General features: G+C 39.5%; 1 protein-coding gene across 2 annotated transcripts in view; it reads right to left on the bottom strand.

Moving 5' to 3' along the window:
* Positions 1-18,020: 18,020 nt before the first annotated feature.
* Positions 18,021-22,206, bottom strand: part of cps1 (carbamoyl-phosphate synthase 1, mitochondrial) — a 52,059-nt gene continuing 47,873 nt past the window's right edge. Inside the window, exons 37-39 of one of the 2 annotated variants that reach the window (XM_054788094.1) lie at positions 21,582-21,711; positions 20,794-20,909; positions 18,021-18,528 (exon numbers count right to left, since the gene is read on the bottom strand). In XM_054788094.1, coding sequence (XP_054644069.1) covers positions 20,796-20,909; positions 21,582-21,711 — 244 coding nt within the window. In that variant the 3' untranslated portion in view covers positions 18,021-18,528; positions 20,794-20,795. Of the gene's footprint in view, positions 18,529-19,048; positions 20,910-21,581; positions 21,712-22,206 lie in introns of those variants that run through there. The other variant, XM_054788093.1, reaches the window with a different exon arrangement.

Below are 22,206 nucleotides of genomic sequence, written 5' to 3'. Positions count from 1 at the left end.
GCCCAAGGGAGGAAGGATGGAAGGTGAAACTTTTTCCAATGGAGGGCCACATGGTGAAAAATGAAAGGATGCAAGGGCCACTTTGGTATTTTGTACAGCAACACATGTAGATATGCTAAAAAGTTATATATCAAGAAAAAAAACTGCATCTCAGCTTTGTGACATAATACAAGTGAAAAAGTTTTCAGTTGTTTTTTTTATTTAATTTTCCAAATATTTCAGCTTCCCTCTTAACCGAATTTTCTTTTTGTAATATTATGACTTCATCCCCATAATAGTTAGACTTTATTCCCATATTATTATAGCTTTTTCCCCAACCTGCGTGTAATTTTCCAAAAATGACAACTTTACTTTGTTTTGTTTGTTTCTCATATTACGAATTTTTTAAATTGCATTTTTTCTTTCGTAGTACAACTCAATGCTACTAAAATGACATTATATTTCTTCATAATATTATTCTCATAAAACTACAGCCTTTTTTCATTTTTGTTGTTGATTTGTTTCCAACTATGTCAACTTTCTTCTTATAATTCTGACTTTATTTCCATAATATTTTGACTTTATTTTCATAACATTGTAACTTTTTCCGTAACCTTGCATCCATCCATCCATCTTTTTCTATGCCGCTTATCCTCATTCGGGTCGCGGGGGTATGCTGCAGCCTGTCCCAGCTGACTTTGGGCGGGAGGCAGGGTACACCCTGGACTGATCACCAGCCAGTTCCAGGGCACGTATAGACAAACAATCATTCGCACTCACACAATTTAGAGTCGCCAATTAACCTAGCATGCATGTTTTTGGAATGTGGGAGGATTCTCGGTAACCTAATTTTAAAATAAGTACAATTTTATTTGTTGTCTTTTTGATGTGTATTTGTTATTTGTTGTTTTTCATAATAAAATATTTTTTCTTTAATATTTCAACTTTATGCTCCTAAAATGCCTTTTTTCCCCTCATATTAAAATATTGTTGTAAAATTACAACTTTTTCTCTTTAGATTACAACTTTTTTTAATCTTAAACTTTTTTATATTATTGTTGTAAAATTACTGAAGATTTTTTCATGTTTACTGTTGTTGCTTTCTTTTTCGTTTTCTTGTTAAATTCTATTTTTAGAATGTGCCAATAACAAAACAGCCGCCGGGCACATATTGCCCCTCGGCGGCACTTTGGACACCCCTGCTTTAACACTGAGGCAATTTAGCACTGATGTTATTGTACTTAGCATCAAACTTCCCTCAGGGACTACAGACGGAATTTAGCCACTGGCTTATAATCTTGCATATTTTACACAAACAAATCATGAAAATGTAGGTAAAGAATCACAATCCATTACAGCAAAGTGTGTTACCGATGGTTTTCTTGGTGACTGGGCTCCCAACTCCCTTGACATCATTAACAAGCTCCTCCCTTGTAATTCTGGTGAAATCTTGCAGTAGTTCGAGAGCAAGGGCTACTGACGGTTACATTTGATTTCTTTTGTTTCTGAATTGTCACGCTCTTATCAGTATATTTCCTAAAAATAATGTGATATAATTTTAAAGCTCATTACTTATACTGTATATATCTTGAAATGTTTCATTCATGGCATTAAACATTAAGCCATCGAACTGTTGCAGTGTTACAGTAGCAGGTTAAAGAATATGTTTTAGATATTGTAGATAGATATTATAAAATAGATATCATTATTACGCCTGTAGACTCAGTCTTCTCGTAGAAGGCCTTCTTTGACACAAACACTCACATAGCACAATCAGAGCTAAACAACAAGGACATATTACCGATGGAAAAATACTGGAGGAGGCAGACACAAAAAAGATGAATTGTTCCCACTCTCACACAAACTCAACTTTCACACAAACTTAACTTTCACTCTCTAAAGGGGCGCGCCAAATGTTTTATATGCTCTGTCTAATCGTCATTCTGGGCTCTTCATCAGTCTTCCTCATTGATGATAGAGTCCACTACAAATTGAAAACCTTTCAATTGTGTGGTCATTGACTACTTCTCCGACAACGGTGCCGTCCAAGAACCAGGAAGAAAGGCTAAAGAGAAGTAATAGCCTTTACAATTATTTTATCTAATCTTTAATTCACAGATAATTGTGGGTTTGTCTTCAGCATCTACTTCATGTTTAGTAATGACTTTATTCCGCTGCGTGCTTGTCCTTGAATAAGGGTCTCTCTTCGAGTGGCGATGTGCTTGTACGTGCGCTGCTTCCTGGCCTCCAGTGGTGCACTGGGAGGCAAAGCTGTGTTTGGTTCCTCACACGTACTGTGTTCTAATTACCACTAACAGCCTTGAGCTGGCCTCGTCATTAGAGGGAATTATTCTCAATCCAATCACCTCTATTGGTTACGCTATGCTACTGAAGCCCACAATCTGTCCTCATCCAGTGGCTAAGATTACTTGCGACGTCTGCTGCATTGCAAAGAACAAATAGTGTGACAGGAAGAGGAGGAGAAGGAGGAGAAGGAGGAGGGGGTGAGTTGGGAGAAACTTAGGAGAGAAGGCTAATTAAATTGTTGTAAGGAAACTTTTCATTTCTTGCACTGCGACTCAACATCAACCATACTTTAAAGACCCTTAGTTGGAGTCAGACGAAAATAAAAAAGACAAATTTTATTCTGCACTGGTGGGTCACGTTGGTAAGTTATAAAAGAATGAGTGGTGAGTAAGGGATGAATATGGTCTCCATGGAGTAAATTATAGGGGACGGTTTTGGAAAAAATGACTGACTTGAGAAACGATGCAGCAGGGATATCCAAACTTCCCACGAGGGCCACCGAGTGAAAAATGACAGGGAGACTTTGATATTTAGTAAAGCAACACATGTAGATATGCTAAGAAGTTCTATTGATATTTAGTAAAGCAACACATGTAGATATGCTAAGAAGTTCTATTGATATTTAGTAAAGCAACACATGTAGATATGCTAAGAAGTTCTATTGATATTTAGTAAAGCAACACATGTAGATATGCTAAGAAGTTCTATTGATATTTAGTAAAGCAACACATGTAGATATGCTAAGAAGTTCTATTGATATTTAGTAAAGCGACACATGTAGATATGCTAAGAAGTTCTATTGATATTTAGTAAAGCGACACATGTAGATATGCTCAGAAGTTATCTATATTTCAAGAAAAAACTGCATCTCATCTTTGTGACGTAGGTGAAAAAGCCCATTATTAGTCTCAACTTTACTCTTTATTTTCCCATTTTTCCTGCTGTTTTTTTATTTTCCAAATATTTCAACTTTCTTAATCTTCATACATTTTCTTTTCTTAATATTATGACGGTGTTCACTTACTGTATTTATTCTTTTCTTAATATTATGACGATATTCACTTATTTACATTTTATGCCCATAACATTCAAACTTTTTCCCCAACCTACTGTTTAAAAAATTACAACTTTATTTTGTTTGTTTCTCATAATATTACTATTTTATTTTATAATATTATTATTTGAAATAATTCTTTAATATTGCACCTCTATGCTAATAAAATTGCATTATTCACCTCGTAATATTACAAGCAACCTTTTTTCAGGTTACAATAGGACTTTTTTCTTTTAATGATTTGGCTTTATTCTTGTAAAATTAGAGCATTTTTAAAATTTCTACTGTTTTTTTTTTTTTTAATTTTCCAATTGTTCCATTCCATTCCATTCCATTTTCCTCCACTTATCCGGGTCCGGGTCGCGGGGGCACCAGTCTCAATAGGGAAGCCCAGACTTCCCGGTCCCCGGCCACCTCCTCCAGCTCCACCGGGACGACACCAAGGCGTTCCCAGGCCAGCTGTGAGACATAATCGCTCCAGCGTGTCTTAGGTCTGCCCCGAGACCTTCTCCCGGCTGGGCATGCCCAGAACACCTCACCAGGGAGGCATCCGGACTGGGTGCCTGGGCCATCTCAACTGGCTCCTCTCGACGTGAAGGAGCAGCGGCTCTACTCTGAGCTCCTCCATCTCTTAGCTACCCTACGGAGGAAACTAATTCAGCCGCTTGTATCCGCGATCTCGTTCTTTCAGTCACGACCCAAAGCTCATGACCATAGGTGAGGGTGGGAACATAGATCGATCAGTAAATTGAGAGCTTTGCCTTCCGGCTCAGCTCTCTCTTCACCACGACGGTCCGGTACAGCGACCGCATTACTGCAGACGCTGCGTCGATCCGCCTGTCGAGCTCACGCTCCAACCTTCCCTCACTCATGAACAAGACCCCGAGATACTTGAACTCCTCCACCTGGGGCACCCCACCACCTGCAGGGGCAAGCATAAGGGTCCGGTGCATTGTGCTTTGGGTGGCGGTTGAGGGCGGGCACCTAGGCGACCTTGTCTTCGGTGGCCAAATGAGGTTTTCCAATTGTCTTTGTTACGCTTGCGTGTGCGGAGGACCACAGAATGCGGAGGCAAGGTGAGCGGATGACTGTTCTTTAATTGGTTTTCAGCGTGGAGATAATCACAGGAGTAAACAGAAAGCGCTGGGGTCCGCATCTTGCGGAGGCCCAGGGAAAAAAGGTTGTAGACACAAAAAACTTGCAAAAGGACAGGTCACGGGACAACTGGAACACTCAGCTGTGGCGAGCCGCGAGTGCGCTGTCATGGAAGTCATGGAAGGAACCGGCGTCTCACAGCTGCCCCTACTCCGTGTTAAGTAGGGAGAAGGAAGATTAGCTGCAGGTGTGTCCAGTTGTCCCGGCTCCTGCTGCACGCCCAGCTGTCGAAGAGAGAACAGGGAGCAGCAGCAGGTGACCGTAACAGTCTTTTTGTAAATTTTGTTGCTATAATATTTTGACTTTATTCTTGTAGCATTATACCTTCTTCCGCAACCTAATCTTCTAGAAAATGTATTTGTTTTTTGTTTTTAATAACGTTACGACTTAAAAAATGCTTTTTCTTCTATTTTCTTCTTTTATTTATTATTACTCTTCTAAAATTACTGCTGATTTTTTCCATAAACTGTATCTTGTTTTTTTTTTTGTTTGCTTGTTAAAATTATATTACATTATAAAATTTGTAATTATATTTTCAATTATATTTTTTTTACATTTTATTTATTCAGCAAAAAAAAAAAAAAGCCACGGGCTTCACTTTGGACATGAGTGATCTGCATGAGTGTTGAGCAGCTTTAGTTGTGCTACGTGAGTGTTGGTGTTGAGCTATTATTGACTGAAATAGTTATTAGCCGGAACCTAAAAGTATAATAATGTTTAAATGTATGTAATCTTCTGACCGGGACTGTGCTGTATACGACATTAAATGTAGAGACCAAAATCTCTAGCAACATTGTATGCACCAAGAATATTAATCAGCAATTAATAATTAAATTCTCATCTTGCTTTTTTGTCATATCATGCTATTGTCCATTACTGCATGTGTGTACTGCAGCCCTCGTGGTAGTAGAAGGGGGGATGTGCAGGAAGAGAATATGAATTACCTGATAGGCGGGTGCTGTTCCGCTTGGCAGACTGCTGTCAACACAGTGAGGATGGATGAGGAAAGACAGGGCAGAGAGAGATGGGACTTACAGCTCCATCTATCCATTACATATTCCCTTACTTCCTCCATCTCCTTTCCCTTAGTCTTACTTCTAAACCTTTCGTCATCACTTGTCTGAAGTTTGGGTCTAATTTAGATTTTGAGCTGAAAAAGGGCAAACTTGCTTGAAAAGTTTTCTGTGTTATCATCTAAGTCTTTTAAGGGCAGGTTGCTATTGCTATTATTGTTATTATTTTTACTGGTAATCTTATCAGATACAGTACATGCAGAGTGCTATTATTAAACCTCGGTTTTAATACGCCCCAATTTTTGTACACTGTCTCGGTTTTTGTACAGTATTGCGCTGAACTAACAAGGGATATCTCGTGGTTACATTGGCACAATTCAACATGTCTAAAAAGGAGTAGGAAGAAGCAATCCCACCCTTTCCCCATGTCTATTACTGATTATTCCATAACTTTTACACGATACACCAACATAACAGCGTGATTTCTACATGTTGACACTCTGTTGTTCTCTTCGTACGTGGATAAACAGTGCAGTGCTAAGAAAAACAAGAAATAAAAATTGAAAAATAAAAATGAAATATTAAAATTTAACAATAATTATTATATAATTAGAATATAATATAATAATATTAACATTAGAATACAAAAAGTACTAATAATTTCTGTATATAAATTGAGCAACAGTTCATGATAATCAATACATTTAATGTGTTTCTTGATATTTGTTGAATTAGGCGTAAACAAAGTTCAGTTGTTATTGTCGATTGGTGTTGATTTTCAGCTACATCAAGTCCTTCTGAGTTGTCTTTTATTTCCTTGTAGTTTATTCTAGATGTTGTCATCTTCAATTTGTCCAGTTCCTTGATGCCTTTGACAACAAGTACTTTGTGTCTTCTATTTACTAAATTAACTCAATTTTGCAGTGCCGTGAATTTCCCCCCGCTTCCTTAAGTTACGTGCTTTCTTGTTGATTGTTGATACCCTATACTTATGCCCTTTCCTCTATAAAATGTATTTTTGTTAATATATTTGGGTGTCTGGAATGAATTCATTATTTCCTACGGGAAAAACTGCCTCGGTTTTCACACGTTACGATTATTGTAGAACACTAACACTAACTAACAAAAACCCCATTTTGCAATGTCAAAGAGCACTAATACACCGTATTAATATTATACTTCTTTTGTGTCCTTGGATGTTTAAAATGTTAAAATTGGGGTTTAAAGCAGAGAGACACAATTGTTAGTTCTGAATTATTTAATGTTAGGCTGTCGTAATTATTGTACCTCACTTGATTTGAACAGTTTGTGATACATTCTTACCTTGGCTTCTCTATGCCCCCAAAACACGAAATACATCATTACTATTTAAACAAATGGCTCCTCCGGCTATTTTTTTTCTTCTCTCATTTAAGTCCTGTTTCCCTTTAATTTTCGAGCCATTATTTTAGCGTTTATTTATCTCTTCCCTTTCCGTCCTTCATGCGACTCCAGTGCCAATAAGCTGAGGCAGCGGTATCAGGAGAAGCACCCATGCAGGGATCCATTAGGCAAAAATCAATTTCACACAGAGCCAATTTCATAAATATGGAGTATGGTCCCACCTTTAAGATATGCCTGACTAGCTTTTAGAGGGATATACAAAACCATAAACAACAAGCTTGTGCCTGAGCACGAGTCTCTTAAATGATTGCTGGATTGAGTGTGTGGGCATGGACCTGATCCATAACGGCCGCTGATGGACACATACGGACAGTCGCTGTCATGCAAGGACCAATTGTGTTGAGTAAGGAGGCAAAACTTCAAACAAAAGGTGCAACTTTGTACAAACGAATGTGGCTCAACTGAAAAAATAACGATTGGCCGAGAAAATGTCGACAATTTGAGCGAGTTCACAAGGTCAGTAGAGAGCTTAAGCAGAAAAAAAATGTCCTCGTTTTAAGTAAGGACAAAGAGGGGCCATTGGGTGAGGGTTAGCGGATTATACAACGCAGTGGGGGCGGACCTCAGATGGACAATCTGGGGTTAAGCTTCCGCCATGCTGCTGGGTGTTGATATGAAAACGGTCAAATTCATTCTGTGGTTGACCCTCACCTTTGACATATGTGAGCGTGCAGCTCGTTATCAAATAAATAATCATCACTTCCATGACTTACTATGCTGGAATTTCAAAAGTCTTACACTTTGAATTCTGTCCTAATTTCAGAGACAAATTGTCTCCAAGATGCACAAAATCTGCCATCATGCATATTTGCAAGAATGTACTTCAGGGGGAATAACTGTGTTTTGCTTTTTCTTTGCCTTTTTGTGGCTTTTTATCATGGTTTGGACCGGCCTCCACAAGGAGTCTTAGGAAAAAAAGAACATAAGAAGAATTTAGAAAATGTAAGCATACTCATAGTGAATGCCTCCAGTTACTGTATGTCCCAGTACTGGTAGAGTGTTTTATTCTTTGTTTACTTTAGTCGTAGCTGTGGTTGCCGACTTCTTACACTTGTAAAATGCTTGATGTTCATCATGAAGTCAAGACTGACAAAGGAAAACCTCAGTTTTTGATGAAAATTACACGGGAAGTTGTTGTTGATGTGGATCCCCTCAGCCCTGTTTGCGCCAACAGGTGTCTTCAATAAAAGTAAAAGTGATGTTAAATGGGAATCATTGTTTTATTCTTGTACGATTCAGTTTTTGTGTGACCTTCTGTAACACAAGTAACGAAAACCGAGGTGTACTTACTGGAATAACATAGTTTGATGTTAGGATGGCAACAGCTTCACCCTGGAACAGATTACTTCTACAGTGGAACCTCGGTTAGCGTATTTTTTGCTTTATATCAAAAATGTACGCAAAGACTTTGCCTTGGTTCACGTACATTTCCCAGTTAGCGTACAACATGGTGCACGTCTTGTCATGTTATTAATACACTGAGTCAGTCCAACTGTGTTTGAAACGTATTTTTATTACACAACCTCCCTGCTGGCATCATATTAGCATAGAAACCAGAACGGAAGTCACCCACAGGGGAGCCAGGATTTTGATCAACAATCTTTGAAACACTATTGAATTAAAAAAATAATTCAAAGCAAAGCACGGAGCTCTGACAACAGTCACGTCTTCAATCAAGGTAAAAGTTGGGAAAAATGTATTTGGTTAGAGTATGTTTTTGTTTGAATCAGACCTTCTGGAACGGACTAATGACGCTATCCAAGGTTCCGCTGTATTCCCATTTTCTGTGAGTATAATTGAGTATCCTAACAAATCATGCCAGCAGTGTCACTTCAAATTCCCCTCAAGACTTAGCTCCCTGTCTTGTCTGTCAGATTGAAAGCGTCATATTTATGAAGTGTCAGTCAAAACACTATGACGCAAGTTGTTTCTTCCCATTAGTAACCTTCTTTTGGCTATGTATTATTGCATGCTATTGCACCCACAAAGTGAAAATTAGAACTCATAATGACAAGTCCGTACAAAGTAGCTCAATGTGCTCAACGCATGAAACCTCATTTGCCCAAGATATACACTACTCACAAAATGTTAGGGATATTTGGCTTCCGGGTGAAATTTCTGGATGAAGCTAAAATGTACTATAACCTTTTACAGGTGAACGTAATTTGATTTCCTCTGTTCCAACTGTTCAGTGTTTCAGTACTTTTTGCACAACTTGCTGTTCTCGAACAAGAAGCTGAATGGCAACATTTTCAACAGGTGTGTGATCCATGAATTGACCAATAAATGTCTGGTATATGTCTGGAATTGGTATTTAAACAGTCCTGTTAGTTATTATTATTTATAATTTTAGGTTCAGTCTAATAAATTACCACTGACATAGCACAACTAGGGTTGCACAACACTCACAGACAAGTCATAAAAAGTACTGAGAAAACATAGTAAACAGACACGCTATTAGCATATTTAGAACAGTCTCTCAGGCACAAGCTTAGCTTTCACTTTCCAGACACACTATTTTGACTTTCACTTTCTAGAGGTGCACTGCTATGCGTCGATCTTCCTTGTTGATGATAGAGTTCAGCGTTGTAAACAAATATATTGCTTTTATTTTTTCATACAATTTGAAAACCTTTTGAATTGTGTGATCATTGACTACTTCGCCGATTGCAATGTGGTCCGAAAAACTAGGAAAAAAGGGAAACAATTGCAGTCCTTGTCATGATACTGTTCACATTGTGACACCACGAGACCACGATGACAGCTAACAATTGATCAACAATCCTCACCATTGCGAGCCTTCAAACAGGATCTTCTCAGAGGGAAGTGGCCACTGAGTTTAGAGCAGCGGTTGGGAACCTTTTTGGCAAACAGAGCCATGAAAGCCACATATTTAAAAATGTATTTCCGTGAGAGCCATATAATATTTTTTAACACTGAATACAACTAAATGCGTGCATTTTTAAGCAAGACCAACAATTTTAGAATACAATAAGTCTCTGAATGTATTCTTTTTATTAACATTGTTATACTGAAGCCATCCAATAAAAATTGTAATACTTCTTACCATTAATGTCTTCATCTTCTTTGTCAAAAGTGTTTGCTCTGCAGAATTAGCGAGCTGACTATTTGATTAAAGGAGGGAAGTTTACTTCTTAACCTCTCAGTGGCCCAGGTAGGCTACCACATTATCCAGTAATAATCAAGTTATGGTGTCTGAAAATATCGGAAGGATAGCTAGCATTGGCTCTGGCCACCCGCATTGCGGTACAAAATGGATGGATGGATTAAAATGCAGAAGAAAGTTTTGTATGTTGAACGTTATTTTTAACTCTGCAATTTCTGTACTGTAAAATGTCAGCGAAAATAAATAAATACATTTTACCATGTTAACACATGTCTGTGAGCCTGATGCTGTCATCAAAAGAGCCACATCTGGCTCTCGAGCCATACTGTAGGTTCTCTACCCCTGGTTGAGAGTATCGCAGAGTGTCAGCAGGTTGCAACCGAGATACAGACAGACTGGAAGAGTCACAGAAAGGCACACTCAGTATCTCGTTTTTTTCCACAAATAAATAATAATCCTTGGTTAAAATAATATAAAATGGAATACATAACAAATGAAACTAGATGGAGAAATGCAAAAAAAGGCAAGACTGGAGGCAGACTGGGCAGTGGTTAAACAACTGAAAGGGCCTTCACAAGACTCAGCATGCTGCCTGTGTAGTCAGTCAATAAGATGCTGTTGGCTAATTGTCCATAGGGCATGTAATCAATACTGTTTGTTACTACATTATCAAGACCTCATTTTCTGCTCAAGTTGTGATGCGCTGTTCCTGAAGGCTTAGAATTCTCACTCTAGATTGTTGCTGTTGATTTGTTTTTTCACAAACACAATACTGCTCAGTTATTGCCTGACAGTGCATGACACTATGATTGTTGTGAATGTTATAATTTACCGATAGATTTATCATTGACTTATAAACTCGGTACATGAAAACAATTCCTTAATCATTCCTAATGTAACGGGTGGCAGCCAGTATGGCTGTATATGGCTATGGCAGATGTCCTGACACCTTAAGTCGCACTGGACATCGAGTTGACAGTCTGGGCTTTTAGCTCGATGCCTAACACTCTCGACTCTCACTCGGTGGGCCGTGGTTCGAGCCCTGGGCCATGAGGTTTAGGGGTTGAGTGTAACGGGTGCCAGCCGTTACACAGCCGGCTGTGCGGATGTATGTTGGTAAGCCTCACTCCCTGACACCATAAGTGTCGTGTTGGACATCGAAATGACGGTTTAGGCTTTTAGCTCAATGGTTAGTGCTCTCGACTCTCGACAGCCCCAGGCTGTCACACAGATAAGAGTGAGGTTTAGGGGGGTGGCTGTAACAGGTGCCAGCCAGTGTGGCTATGTGGAAGTATATGTAGATACCACTCCCTGACACCTTAAGAGTCACGCGGGCCTTTGAGTTTACAGTCTGGGCTTTTACCTTGATGACTTGTGCTCTCGATTCTCATTTTGAAAACCCCGGTTCGAGCCCGGGCGGAACACGGGGCTGATGGGACAGAGCTTGGCCATGGATATATTTCACACTCAGTTTTTCCCATTACCTGCTACCCAGTAACATCATAGTGGGTTACAGCTAAGTGTATTCCATCCTTGGTTGTTTCCACTGAGACAGCTGAATTATTTTTCAATTAGCTCCGGCCTGCATTCTTCTCTAATCTCCTGCAGTTCAAAACCAACGGCACATATCTGGTCTGGAGAGATAGAAAAATAGAAGTAGGGGAGGCGTGTCACATCCAATGAATATTAAAGACAGGGATTAACTGTGTTGTAATGTGGGCTAATCAGTGAGAACTCTTATCTCATTATGGTCTTTGTCTCCTCACTCAAGCAGCCATTAGCCCTGTGGGCACCACTGCCACTGTGCGACTGTCATACCTGCTATACTGTAGCCACACACACACACACACCTACACACACACACACACACACACACACTCGTCAGTGCTACAAGTTAAAAACATGTTATTGTTGTTTTTTCCCGGCAGTGTTAATATAAAAATACCTACCCCCTGCACGTTTATAATCACAGAGAACCTCTGCAGCATTGATGGTGTTATCTAATCGTGCTGCTGCTGTGAAAAAAACACATTTTAGCAGTCCCATAAAGAGAGATGCACATTGTGATAAAGATGTTGAGGAGCTTTTCAAGGGGAGGTCAGACTGATACTTTCAGAGAAGAGAATTGGGATCAGACCAAACAGTGGCCTATGGTGAAATATTTTCTTGGCCTAGATTCACATCAAAGATTCCCGATTATGCAACAGAAACACAGCTTTATGTTTTTCATGAAAACGGGAGAGGCCTTGAAATTAACCAATCAAACTCGGTGTCAGTCGTTCTCTGAAGAGGAAACAAAACAGACAAATTCAGTGTACTTTTGCTTATAAGTTTAAATATTTCACAGTGCTGTTATTACCTTTGCTGTGGGAATCCCAAGCTATCAGTGACATAAACAGCAATTGGGTATTGTCCTTATACGTTTCTCTAATTAGCCGCTCTAGCCACATTGCTTATCGTTAAAAAAACGGCCTAAAGCACTCACTTGTCTGTGCTCTTCTTTAGCTCAGGGCCGGTCTACACGGAAAGCACAGATGAAACAGCTTTTGATGAACAAAGTGAAAGAAATGTTGTTTCCATTAAATCGGTGCCTCGGACGAAGGCCGAGCAGGCAAGGAGTAGGGGGGCTTTCAGTATAGATGTTGTTCTGGTCCCGCTAACCTCTACTTGCTAGCTCTTCAGAGAGAAGGTTCTCGATAGAGACTCCAGTGGAGTTCCATTTCACAGCCTTTACTTTGAAGCGCTGTAAAGCTGAACATATAGAAATAAATCATGTCAATTATGAATTACAGTACATGAGATACAATTTCTCTGTGACATTGGTTCATTTACATTGGAAATCCCATAAATATGCTAGCGATTAGCATTAGCGATTTACTGTGTGATTTCGAACCCCTCCAAGTAGGACAACTAATTATACAGTACATTTACATCCACTTCCTCCACATTATATCCACTTATGCAGATTACACAGAATAAGCATAACACTTGGGTGACCAAGCATCTTGTTTTCCCAGGACATGTCCTGTTTTCATGTCCTGTCCTGGGTTTGTTTTAGAAAGTGATAAAAATTAGTGATGTGCGAATCCATATTGAAATATCAATACTTCTGATACCAGCTCTTCATGCTCTAAAAATTGATTCTCAAATCAAAATATCGATACTTTTGACTTCAGTCATTTGAGGTAATATTTGTCTGAAATGTTTGTCTGTTGTAAGGACGACCTATCATAAACGGAGCCATGTGTTAATTGTGAATAAAGCTTTTGTTCTTATAGTAGTTTTTAATAATCATTTATTTTAATGGTTTATTATTTTACTTATTTTCTTTTTTTATTTTTATTTAAAATACTGTAGTATGTAAATATGTATATTATTTTACAGTATATGATTCTGTCCTCTGTTTTTTCTGTTGCTGTATATTAGCTTGGCAATATTGTAAATTATCCCGCTACCTCAGTATACATCCATCCATTTATTTTCTATGCCGCTTATCCTTATCAGGGTTGCGGGGGCATGCTGGAGCCTATCCCAGCTGACTTTGGGCGACAGGCGGGGTACACCAGCCAATCACAGGCGACCAATCCAATTCACACTCACATTCATGGACAATTTGGAGTCGCCTAACATGCATGTTTTTGGAATGTGGGACGGAAACCGGAGTACCCGGAGAAACCCACGCACACATGGGGAGAACATGCAAACTCCACACGAAACGCCCAAGGGAGAATCGAACCCAGGTCTGACTGTGTGGCCAACATGCTAACCAGTAGACCATCGTGCGGTCTCAGGGTTTAAAATACATAAATTACTTAAATTAATTATTACATTTTTAATGTATTTAAAGCAATAATTATACATTTACATCAACGTATTAATAACTTATTAATTTATTTAAATAGTAATTCAATTATTTTATAAATTAATGAAATGTTTTGTATTCTTTATGCTATGATATGAAATACACTACTTTTTAAAATGTACCTCAGACATTAGGTGAAATTTTGCACACGGATTGGTATCGCCAATACCAGCCTGAATTTTACAGAAACGAAATGAGTGGTATCGCAAGTATCACTAATGACAATGTCCTGGTTGTCATTGTTTTCATTCAGTTGGAACTCTGATGCATGTCTCTGAGTGGCTGCTGTGTGGGGAGCTTTTTGAATTAGTGGTGCCAAAAAGCCAAAGAAAAAGCAAAACTTATTCACAGAGTTAACCCTTTGACGCTTGGCAAGTTGATGTCTCGTAAAACTGGGGACGTCATGGACAACGGCGGCTCAAAGTCCCCAGTTCTTGCGACTGTAGGGGGCACATTCTTCCCGAAAATATTAGTTACATTCCAAAACTTATCAAGCATGAGACCTCAGGTTCCTCTGTTTTTGGAATCATTTTTTGAGCGTTCTTCTTTTAGAATGTGTCTTTGGTTATAGATGGTATTTTGTAATATAGCAATTTTCTATCCATATACAGGAAGCATAAACTAAATGTATTGAAATTATGAGTAAGGCATCTTTGACTAAAATAATTGAAAAAAATTGCATTGAAGCATTTTGGATTGGTTTTAATGTGTTCTTTTGTGTTTATGTGTCTTGACAATACAATACGAGGTTCTTTTGGATTAAAGAGATAGTTCATTAAGTAAACATGCCACAATTCCGCTAAAAGTACGGTTTCATTCACCATGGTACTGTTTGAAGTGGGACAACCTAATTATTAAGATTGTGTTTTAACTCCAAATTATGTACGTAAATACTGTGAATACTTTGTATATTCACCAGTAAGTCAAATAAATACAGGAAGCAAACAACAACAGAGAACACATTAGTACACCGAACAACAGATAATGTTAATGGAAATACAGATACATCCTAGATATCCTCTCCATCTGAGCTATTCTGGTTTGCTCGATGTTCTGATATTTAGTGGGTACATTGGGTTCATAGTCATAGTTTTCTTTTAGAAATGGCACTCATAAAGACTGTCAGAAGAATGTTCTAATTTATGCTGGTTACCAGGAAAAAAAACATTAATATCAGAAATAACTGATGAAAAATGGTATGATCATAGTGCATAGTGCATCAAGTGCAGAAATAATTTCCTCTTAAAGTAACCATTATTACATGTCAATATGTAAATGCTTTCAAAGAGCATGCGGTGAACATAACCTGTCAAACAACAGGTAACTCCATCGCAGCAGCGTGGTAACACATTATTGCAACAATTTCCTTTCACAGATGGTGACTCAAACTGTTTGATGGCATGAGAAACAATTAAGCTACACAACAACTACCGGAACGAGAAGCCATCATAGCTAATGTGGTGATGTCTTGCTGTCACGATGGTGTTTAACAGACACCACAACGGGGTGTGTCAAGTGCGAAGAGCTCCACTCGGTGAAGTCTTTTGGAACACAAGGCCTTGTGTAAACGTTGAAAGTAAAGTCCGGTCGGAAACGCAAGAAATGCAAGAATGCAAGATACACACGTAGAGTGCGCGTGTGACAGATTTTCAAGCCATACTGTAGACTGGCCGCAGATTGGACGCAGAGGTTCTTTGTCATGTCAACCAAACTCTACGGGAGCTTACGTTTTTTTCAGGTTGCAAGACAAACTCACGCACTTTCTACGTATTTGTGTGTCGTCCGTATGCCAACGTGTGTCTTTCGTACATTCTGCTGGTGACAGATTTGGGCACGATGTCCATGTTTTTGTACGTCGCACTTGTGGTCTCCTGTTTGTGTCGTGCGCCAAACGGGCGCCCCACATATGTAATTGGTGCGGCCAACGCACGTTCAGATATTTCGCACGTCCTCCGTGCGTGTCGGGATCTTACTTCTTCATGGTCACCACAACTACGTTCTCCACGGGAAAAAAGTAGTGATTTGCGGAAAGCCGGTTGTGACCGAGGATTTAACAGATATTTCCCATCCAGTGAATGTCCAATGGAAACACAAATGATTTCTGAGGCCTTTTCATTGTGGCACATTGATCTTTTTTGTTTTTCTTAAATTCGTGTATCCGAGTCCCTTGCCTCTTCCAGGATGGTTAATCTGTTTTTCAAGCAACCATGTTTTGATCTCCATCTCTGCCCAAACCTGCTCAAGAGCTCAGGTCTCAGCTCAGCTCTCCGGTGTACGTTACCATGGTGATATAATATCAAAAGGTAGCACATTCTGTGACTTTGAAAATCTCAGGCTGAACCTGAAGCTCTCTCCACTGACCCAAAGGTTGCTTCATGCCTGTGTACATATTTCATAACAGCACAGCTAGAATGCAGGAGAGAATAGTCTAGAACCAGTTACTGAGGTAAGAAAGGTTTTCATTTGTGTCTTTGAATTAGGGGTGTACGGTACATGTATTCATATTTTTTGGTATGGAGCCTTTGGTTCTGTACAGCTTCGTACCAATTTTCCACGCCGGTGTATTGAGATTGAGGCATATCTAGCTGCAGTCTAGGCGCGCAGGGGTCCGAATAGATGCGCCCTTCCCGTGGATCTCTTCAGTCATGGTGCCTACGGAGCCAATGACATTTTGACTGGAGAAGGGATTTTTGCTGGCCTGTCTTTACTGGCTCCCTGTTAGGGTTAGGGCTGACCTGCTCATCGACAAAATAATAAATGATAAAGCGCCATCGTATCATGTGCTTTGCACTCTCAGGGAAGCCCATTTCCGAATGTTCAAAATTTTCGCGAAAGCGGGCGTTCTCTTTTCAAGCAGCAACACTCTGAAACGGCCTGCCTGTTGACCTCACACAAGCAAGGCCAGGCCTGCACATTTTGGAGTGGCCTTGGAGTGACCTTGATGCTGTCTCATCAGGGTCTTAGGATGGAGAAGTGCTCACTAAAACCAACAATATTTTAGAGGTATAAGCCTTTTGTGTACATACAGTAGAAGTTTTAGGTCTTTGAGTTCAGCTCCTGAAAAATGTAAGCATGTGTTTTTATTCTTGTTGAGTGTAAATACCTGTACATCTATATTTTTTCCTCCCAGACCCAAGATGCTTGTTTTAGTTGAAAGTATTAGGCATCATTGGCCCTTGGATCATAACCAGTGGTCATTAGAGATAAACAAATTGCAGTACAACCTGGTTGGAGTTCCAGCATACACTAATGTAGCCTCCAGCTGCTGGCCTCAAGCAAAGAGAAGAGGCATTGCTTTGGGGGACTGCTAATGTCAAATCATTTCAACTCCATCCCGCTTTTTTCATCTGTCAATCACAGACTTCTCCATTCTGACCTTCAGGCATCACCTGCAGCTGGCAAAAGTCATAAAAGTCTTTCAATAGCGTCTCACCAGTTAAAAGGCTTTTAAGTGCAAAATGGCCACACATTTTCCAAGGCTGTACTCAAAAACACTACTACACTCCGAGTAAGAGTAAGAGAGTACTCTAAGATGCCACACTGAAAATGACATTCTTAACATGCTTATGTTTTATGATCTCATACACACAACAAGGTAATGTTGTAATCAGGTAATCAGTCTTAAAAAACAAATGGACAGATACTACATAATAAAGTACTGCATATTGTAACATAAAGCGTACAAAAGGAAGGCTGGGATGCGCAGTTCAATACAGTAGACAGATGACTAGTCATGTGAGGTGTTTGTTTTTATTAACATTAAACCAGGGGTGTCCAAACTTTTTCCATCGACGACCACATGCTGAAAAATGAAAGGATGCAAGGGCCGCTTCAATAAACTGCTGAAAAAAAATAAAGGGGACACTTAATCAATCACCATGTCAATCACACTTCTGTGAACTCAAACTGTCCACTTAGGAAGCAACAAAGATTGACAATCAATTTCACCTGCTGTTGTGCAAATGGAATAGGACAGCAATAATAAATTTGACTTTGATTGATTGATTGATAATGTTTGTGTGATTTTGTTGTCAGCACACTTAACTATGTAAAGAACAAAGTATTTAATCAGAATATTTCATTTATTCAGATCTAGGATGTGTTATTTAAGTCTTCCCTTTATTTTTTTGAGCAGTATATTTTGTAAAGCAACACATGTAGATATGCTATGAAGTTATGTACTTTGTATTTCAAGAAAAAACAGCATCTCAGCTTGGTGATATTGGTGAAAAAGCATTTTATTAGTATGAACTTTGAGCTTTGCTCCACACCACCACCACCACCCCATTTTTGCTGTTTTTTTTTTTTAATTTTCCAAATATAAATATAACTTAGAATATTTCAACTCCATGCTACTAAAATGACACTTTTTCCTCTTAATATTACGAGTTTATTATGTAAAATTGAGACATTTTCTCGTTGGAATATGCTTTTCTTTCCAATATTTTGAATTTATTCTCATACAATTACAGCTGTTTTTTCCATTTCTGCTGTTGTTTTTTTATCGGTGTCCTCCCGATGGAGCTCGAGGAGGTGGCCGGGGAACAGGAAGTCTGGGATTCCCTACTGAGACTGCTGCTCCCGCGACCTGGATAAGCAGAAGAAAATGGATGCATGGATGGATGGATGGACAACTATTATTTGAACTTTTTCGTAGATTTCGTTCTCATAATTATGAATTTATTTCCATAATATTTTTTTTACTTTTTCCCCAACCTACTTTTCCAAAAATTACACCTTTTATTTGTTCTTTTGTTTGTTTCTCATAATTTAACAACATAAAAAACTCACTCTATTCTCATAAAATTGCAACCTTTTCTAGTTAGATTACAACTTTTTTCTCTTTATATTTTGACTTTATTCTTGGAAAATCGCTGTTGATTTTTCAATTTTTTTATGCTTTTTTTACCTTTAGTTAAATTATATTTTTAGAATGTGCCACGGTCCAATAAAAAAACAGCCGTCGCATTAAACCAGTGCTTCTCAAAAAGTGGGGCGGGTGGGTGGGTGGTGTGAGAGGCAGGGAGGACTTTCAGTGTTAGTGCAGACCTGCCAACATGTATGACTTTGTCGTACTCAGCATGCAATTTGACTCTTCACTACGTTTGTATGCTTCACCGCGCTCCATTTTGTTGCATTTCAATTTGGTTGGCATTTCAGTGGTGGTTTCAGTTTCGAGTTCATTCTGTGCAGTACAGATAAATAAATAGATATTATCAGTTTCTCAATAGTATTTCAAATCGGAAGGAGCGAAAACAAGCATGACAGAAAGTAATTGAGAAGCAGTGCACTGAACCATTTATATGCTTGTAGAATGTCTCTGTTTGCTTTGTGACAGAAAATGGTGCTTTATATAAACAGAAGTATGCAGACACACGTCTTAATCAGGAATTTTAATCAGGAGTATGAGTAAATCTCTTCTTCCCCCATTCTTTATCCATCTATCCAAAAAGCATGTGATTAGCCTCCATCAATTTTCTATGCCGCTTATTCTCACTAGGGTCGCGAGGGTATGCTGGAGCCTATTCCAGCTGACTCTGGGTGAAGAGGCGGGGTACACCCGGGGTCGCCAGTCAATTGCAGGGCGCATATAGACAAACGACCATTCACACTCACATTCATACCTATGGACAATTTAGAGTCGCCAATTAACCTATGATGTACTATATGTTTTTGGAATGTGGGAGGAAACCGGTGTATGCGGAGAACACCCACGCACGCACGGGGAGAACATGCAAACTCCACACAGAGATGGCCAACAGAGATTCAAACCCAGATCTTCCAGATCTCCTGACTGTGTGGCCAACATGCTAACCACTAGGCCACCGTGTGGCCACTCTTTGTCCCCCATGTGTCGTAATTCTACCAAGACCTTTCTGCTTTTGTGGGAACAGTTTTTAGAAGGCCCTATACTGTTCCATCATGACTATTCCCCAGTGCACAAAGCAAGGTCCATAAAGGCATGCTTGGATGAGCTGGTGAGCCCTTGGATGAGGAGGTGGTCCATCGACAAGCTCTTTATTGCAAAATCAAAGGAGTTACTGTCGGCCGCAACCACGCCAAAACAACATCAGCAAACTCAACAGTCCTCTCTGCACGCAGCCACGCGCACAATGAGAACTCATGTCATGTTACAGACAGTTGGAAATCTCTCAATGTTTTAACACTACAGTACACATAACTGGCAGTTTGCTGATCTTATGGAAACGACAGTAATAACTAAGCAGTGTGGTGGTCTTATTAGTGAGATGGAAAGGTTGCTTGTGCTTTGACTTGAATGTTGTTGCTGCTGTGGGTTTGACTTTTGGATCATTGAGAGTCTTTTGTTATTTATTTAGTCTGTTATGAAATATGTGGCTCATCATTAGGTAATCTGCATGGAGCAGCCATTCTATGACTCAGCATGGAATCGTTGGGGACCTAGACCACCTCTTCCAGTCGTGCCCAAGAAGGGGAAGTGTGGCACACCTGGGCTCTCACATGAGCAAAACCTACCATACTTTAGGTGTTAAGTGGACCCAGGCACAGAACGACTGATCTAGTGTGAGTACAACTTTAAAGGATTAACAAGGCTTCACTATATATTTACAATTGCAGTGTCCTATACAAAAGTACTATTTTGTGCAATTTTTAGGAGGACATGTTAGCAAGGGCCGTGTTTGGAAGATGAGTATTAATTACAATGTAGGGCGAAACAATGTGTCCCTTTGAAACATTTCTTCATGCAGAAAGAAGTTATCAATTTGGTATCTCCTGACAGACTGCAACTCTGTCTTCTTGACACATAGGGATCGTAATACAGATACAATTTGTACAAAAGAGAAGCACAGTACTTGAGGACAGGAAAAGGAACCTCTAGCCTTGCTGTCCAGATCCTCTGTGTTGGCTTTCTCTCTGCCGGTAGTGGAAGAGACTGGTGGAGTCCAGCTCACCCGCATAACAAATTGCTTCAGCAAACAGTTTCACCACCTATGATGCAGAGAAAACAATCACAGGCAAACAAAACTTATTTCAATTCATCAAAGCTTCGAAGAACATAGTGTAAGTAAAATGTACCACCAGATCGCATCCATACCAAACATAAGAGACTCCGACTAAACAAGATAACCAGTATAAGAGATCCTATATTGTTTATTGTAATGTGCACAGGAAGGAAACAAGTTTTCCCGTACAATGAAATTATTCTTATGATTTCTACAATGAAGGCCAGTAAAAATATAAAAGGTAAACACTTGGTAAATACTATAGATGTAAGCATTCGGTCCGTCCTGCTGCGGGACAATTCGCCCTTATGGGTTGCTGGTTTGCGCTACATATTGCACTGTGTGTGTGCATGTGCGTGCGCGTGCATTCCTGTCCAGGCTGGCAATCCGGCGGATCTCCTCAGTTACGTGCACCCCCCGCCTCCTGGTCATGACATCAAAGTGCGGTGCACCTGTTTTTGAACCCTTCACCTTTTAAAATGGACAAAAATAAGCATGCTGCCATTGTTCAGCACACTGCAACTATTAACTCATGTATGGAACTTTACTAAAAATGAAATAATCATCACCCTGTTCAAACTCTTACTGTTGCACTTGCACCTTCCCAAAGGAAACAATGTAAAACGTGATGGAAATAGCTGGAGTGTAAGATTCTGACCTGGTAATTAGTGATGAGGGGTACGCCATGGTCAACAGCCATCCTGCGAATGAGGAAGTTATCCTTCCAGTGAAGGGTATTGTTGGTGGGCAAGTTCACTACCAGGTCAATATGACCACCACTGATCAAACTACAAAAACAAAATAAGTCTCAGATATCAGAAAGTCACGGTGTAAAGTTGCATACAGTCCAACCTCCAAATTCAGCATCTAAAGTCGCACACAATATCAAAATGCACGTCAGCACAGACCTTAGGTCAGCAGGCAACAAAGGATTATTTCTGTGTAGCTTAAGATTTTGGACTAAACAAGCGGGATAAGGATGCCCCCTACAACTTTGTGCATGCACCAGCAGATAAGACCTTGTTGGAAATTTGTTGTGGTGCTGTTTAATGTGTATGCTTCATTACCTATATAAAAACACTGTTCACATTGCTTCTAGCACAGTACGGGATTGAAAAAAACAATTAATAGCTCATTTTCTACACAGGTGTTTGCAGCATGAGTTAGTTTTATGATGCTATGTTATGCCTGGTGGACTATATTTCAAACAGATGCATAAAAAACAGCCAATATGATGACTTTCAGCTGCTGTTTTCATTAGGAGATTGGAATCTCTTGTGTCA

Source organism: Dunckerocampus dactyliophorus, chromosome 9 (assembly GCF_027744805.1).
Source record: "Dunckerocampus dactyliophorus isolate RoL2022-P2 chromosome 9, RoL_Ddac_1.1, whole genome shotgun sequence".
NCBI classification, from domain to species: domain Eukaryota; kingdom Metazoa; phylum Chordata; class Actinopteri; order Syngnathiformes; family Syngnathidae; genus Dunckerocampus; species Dunckerocampus dactyliophorus.
This window is presented reverse-complemented; position numbering and strand designations above follow the sequence as displayed.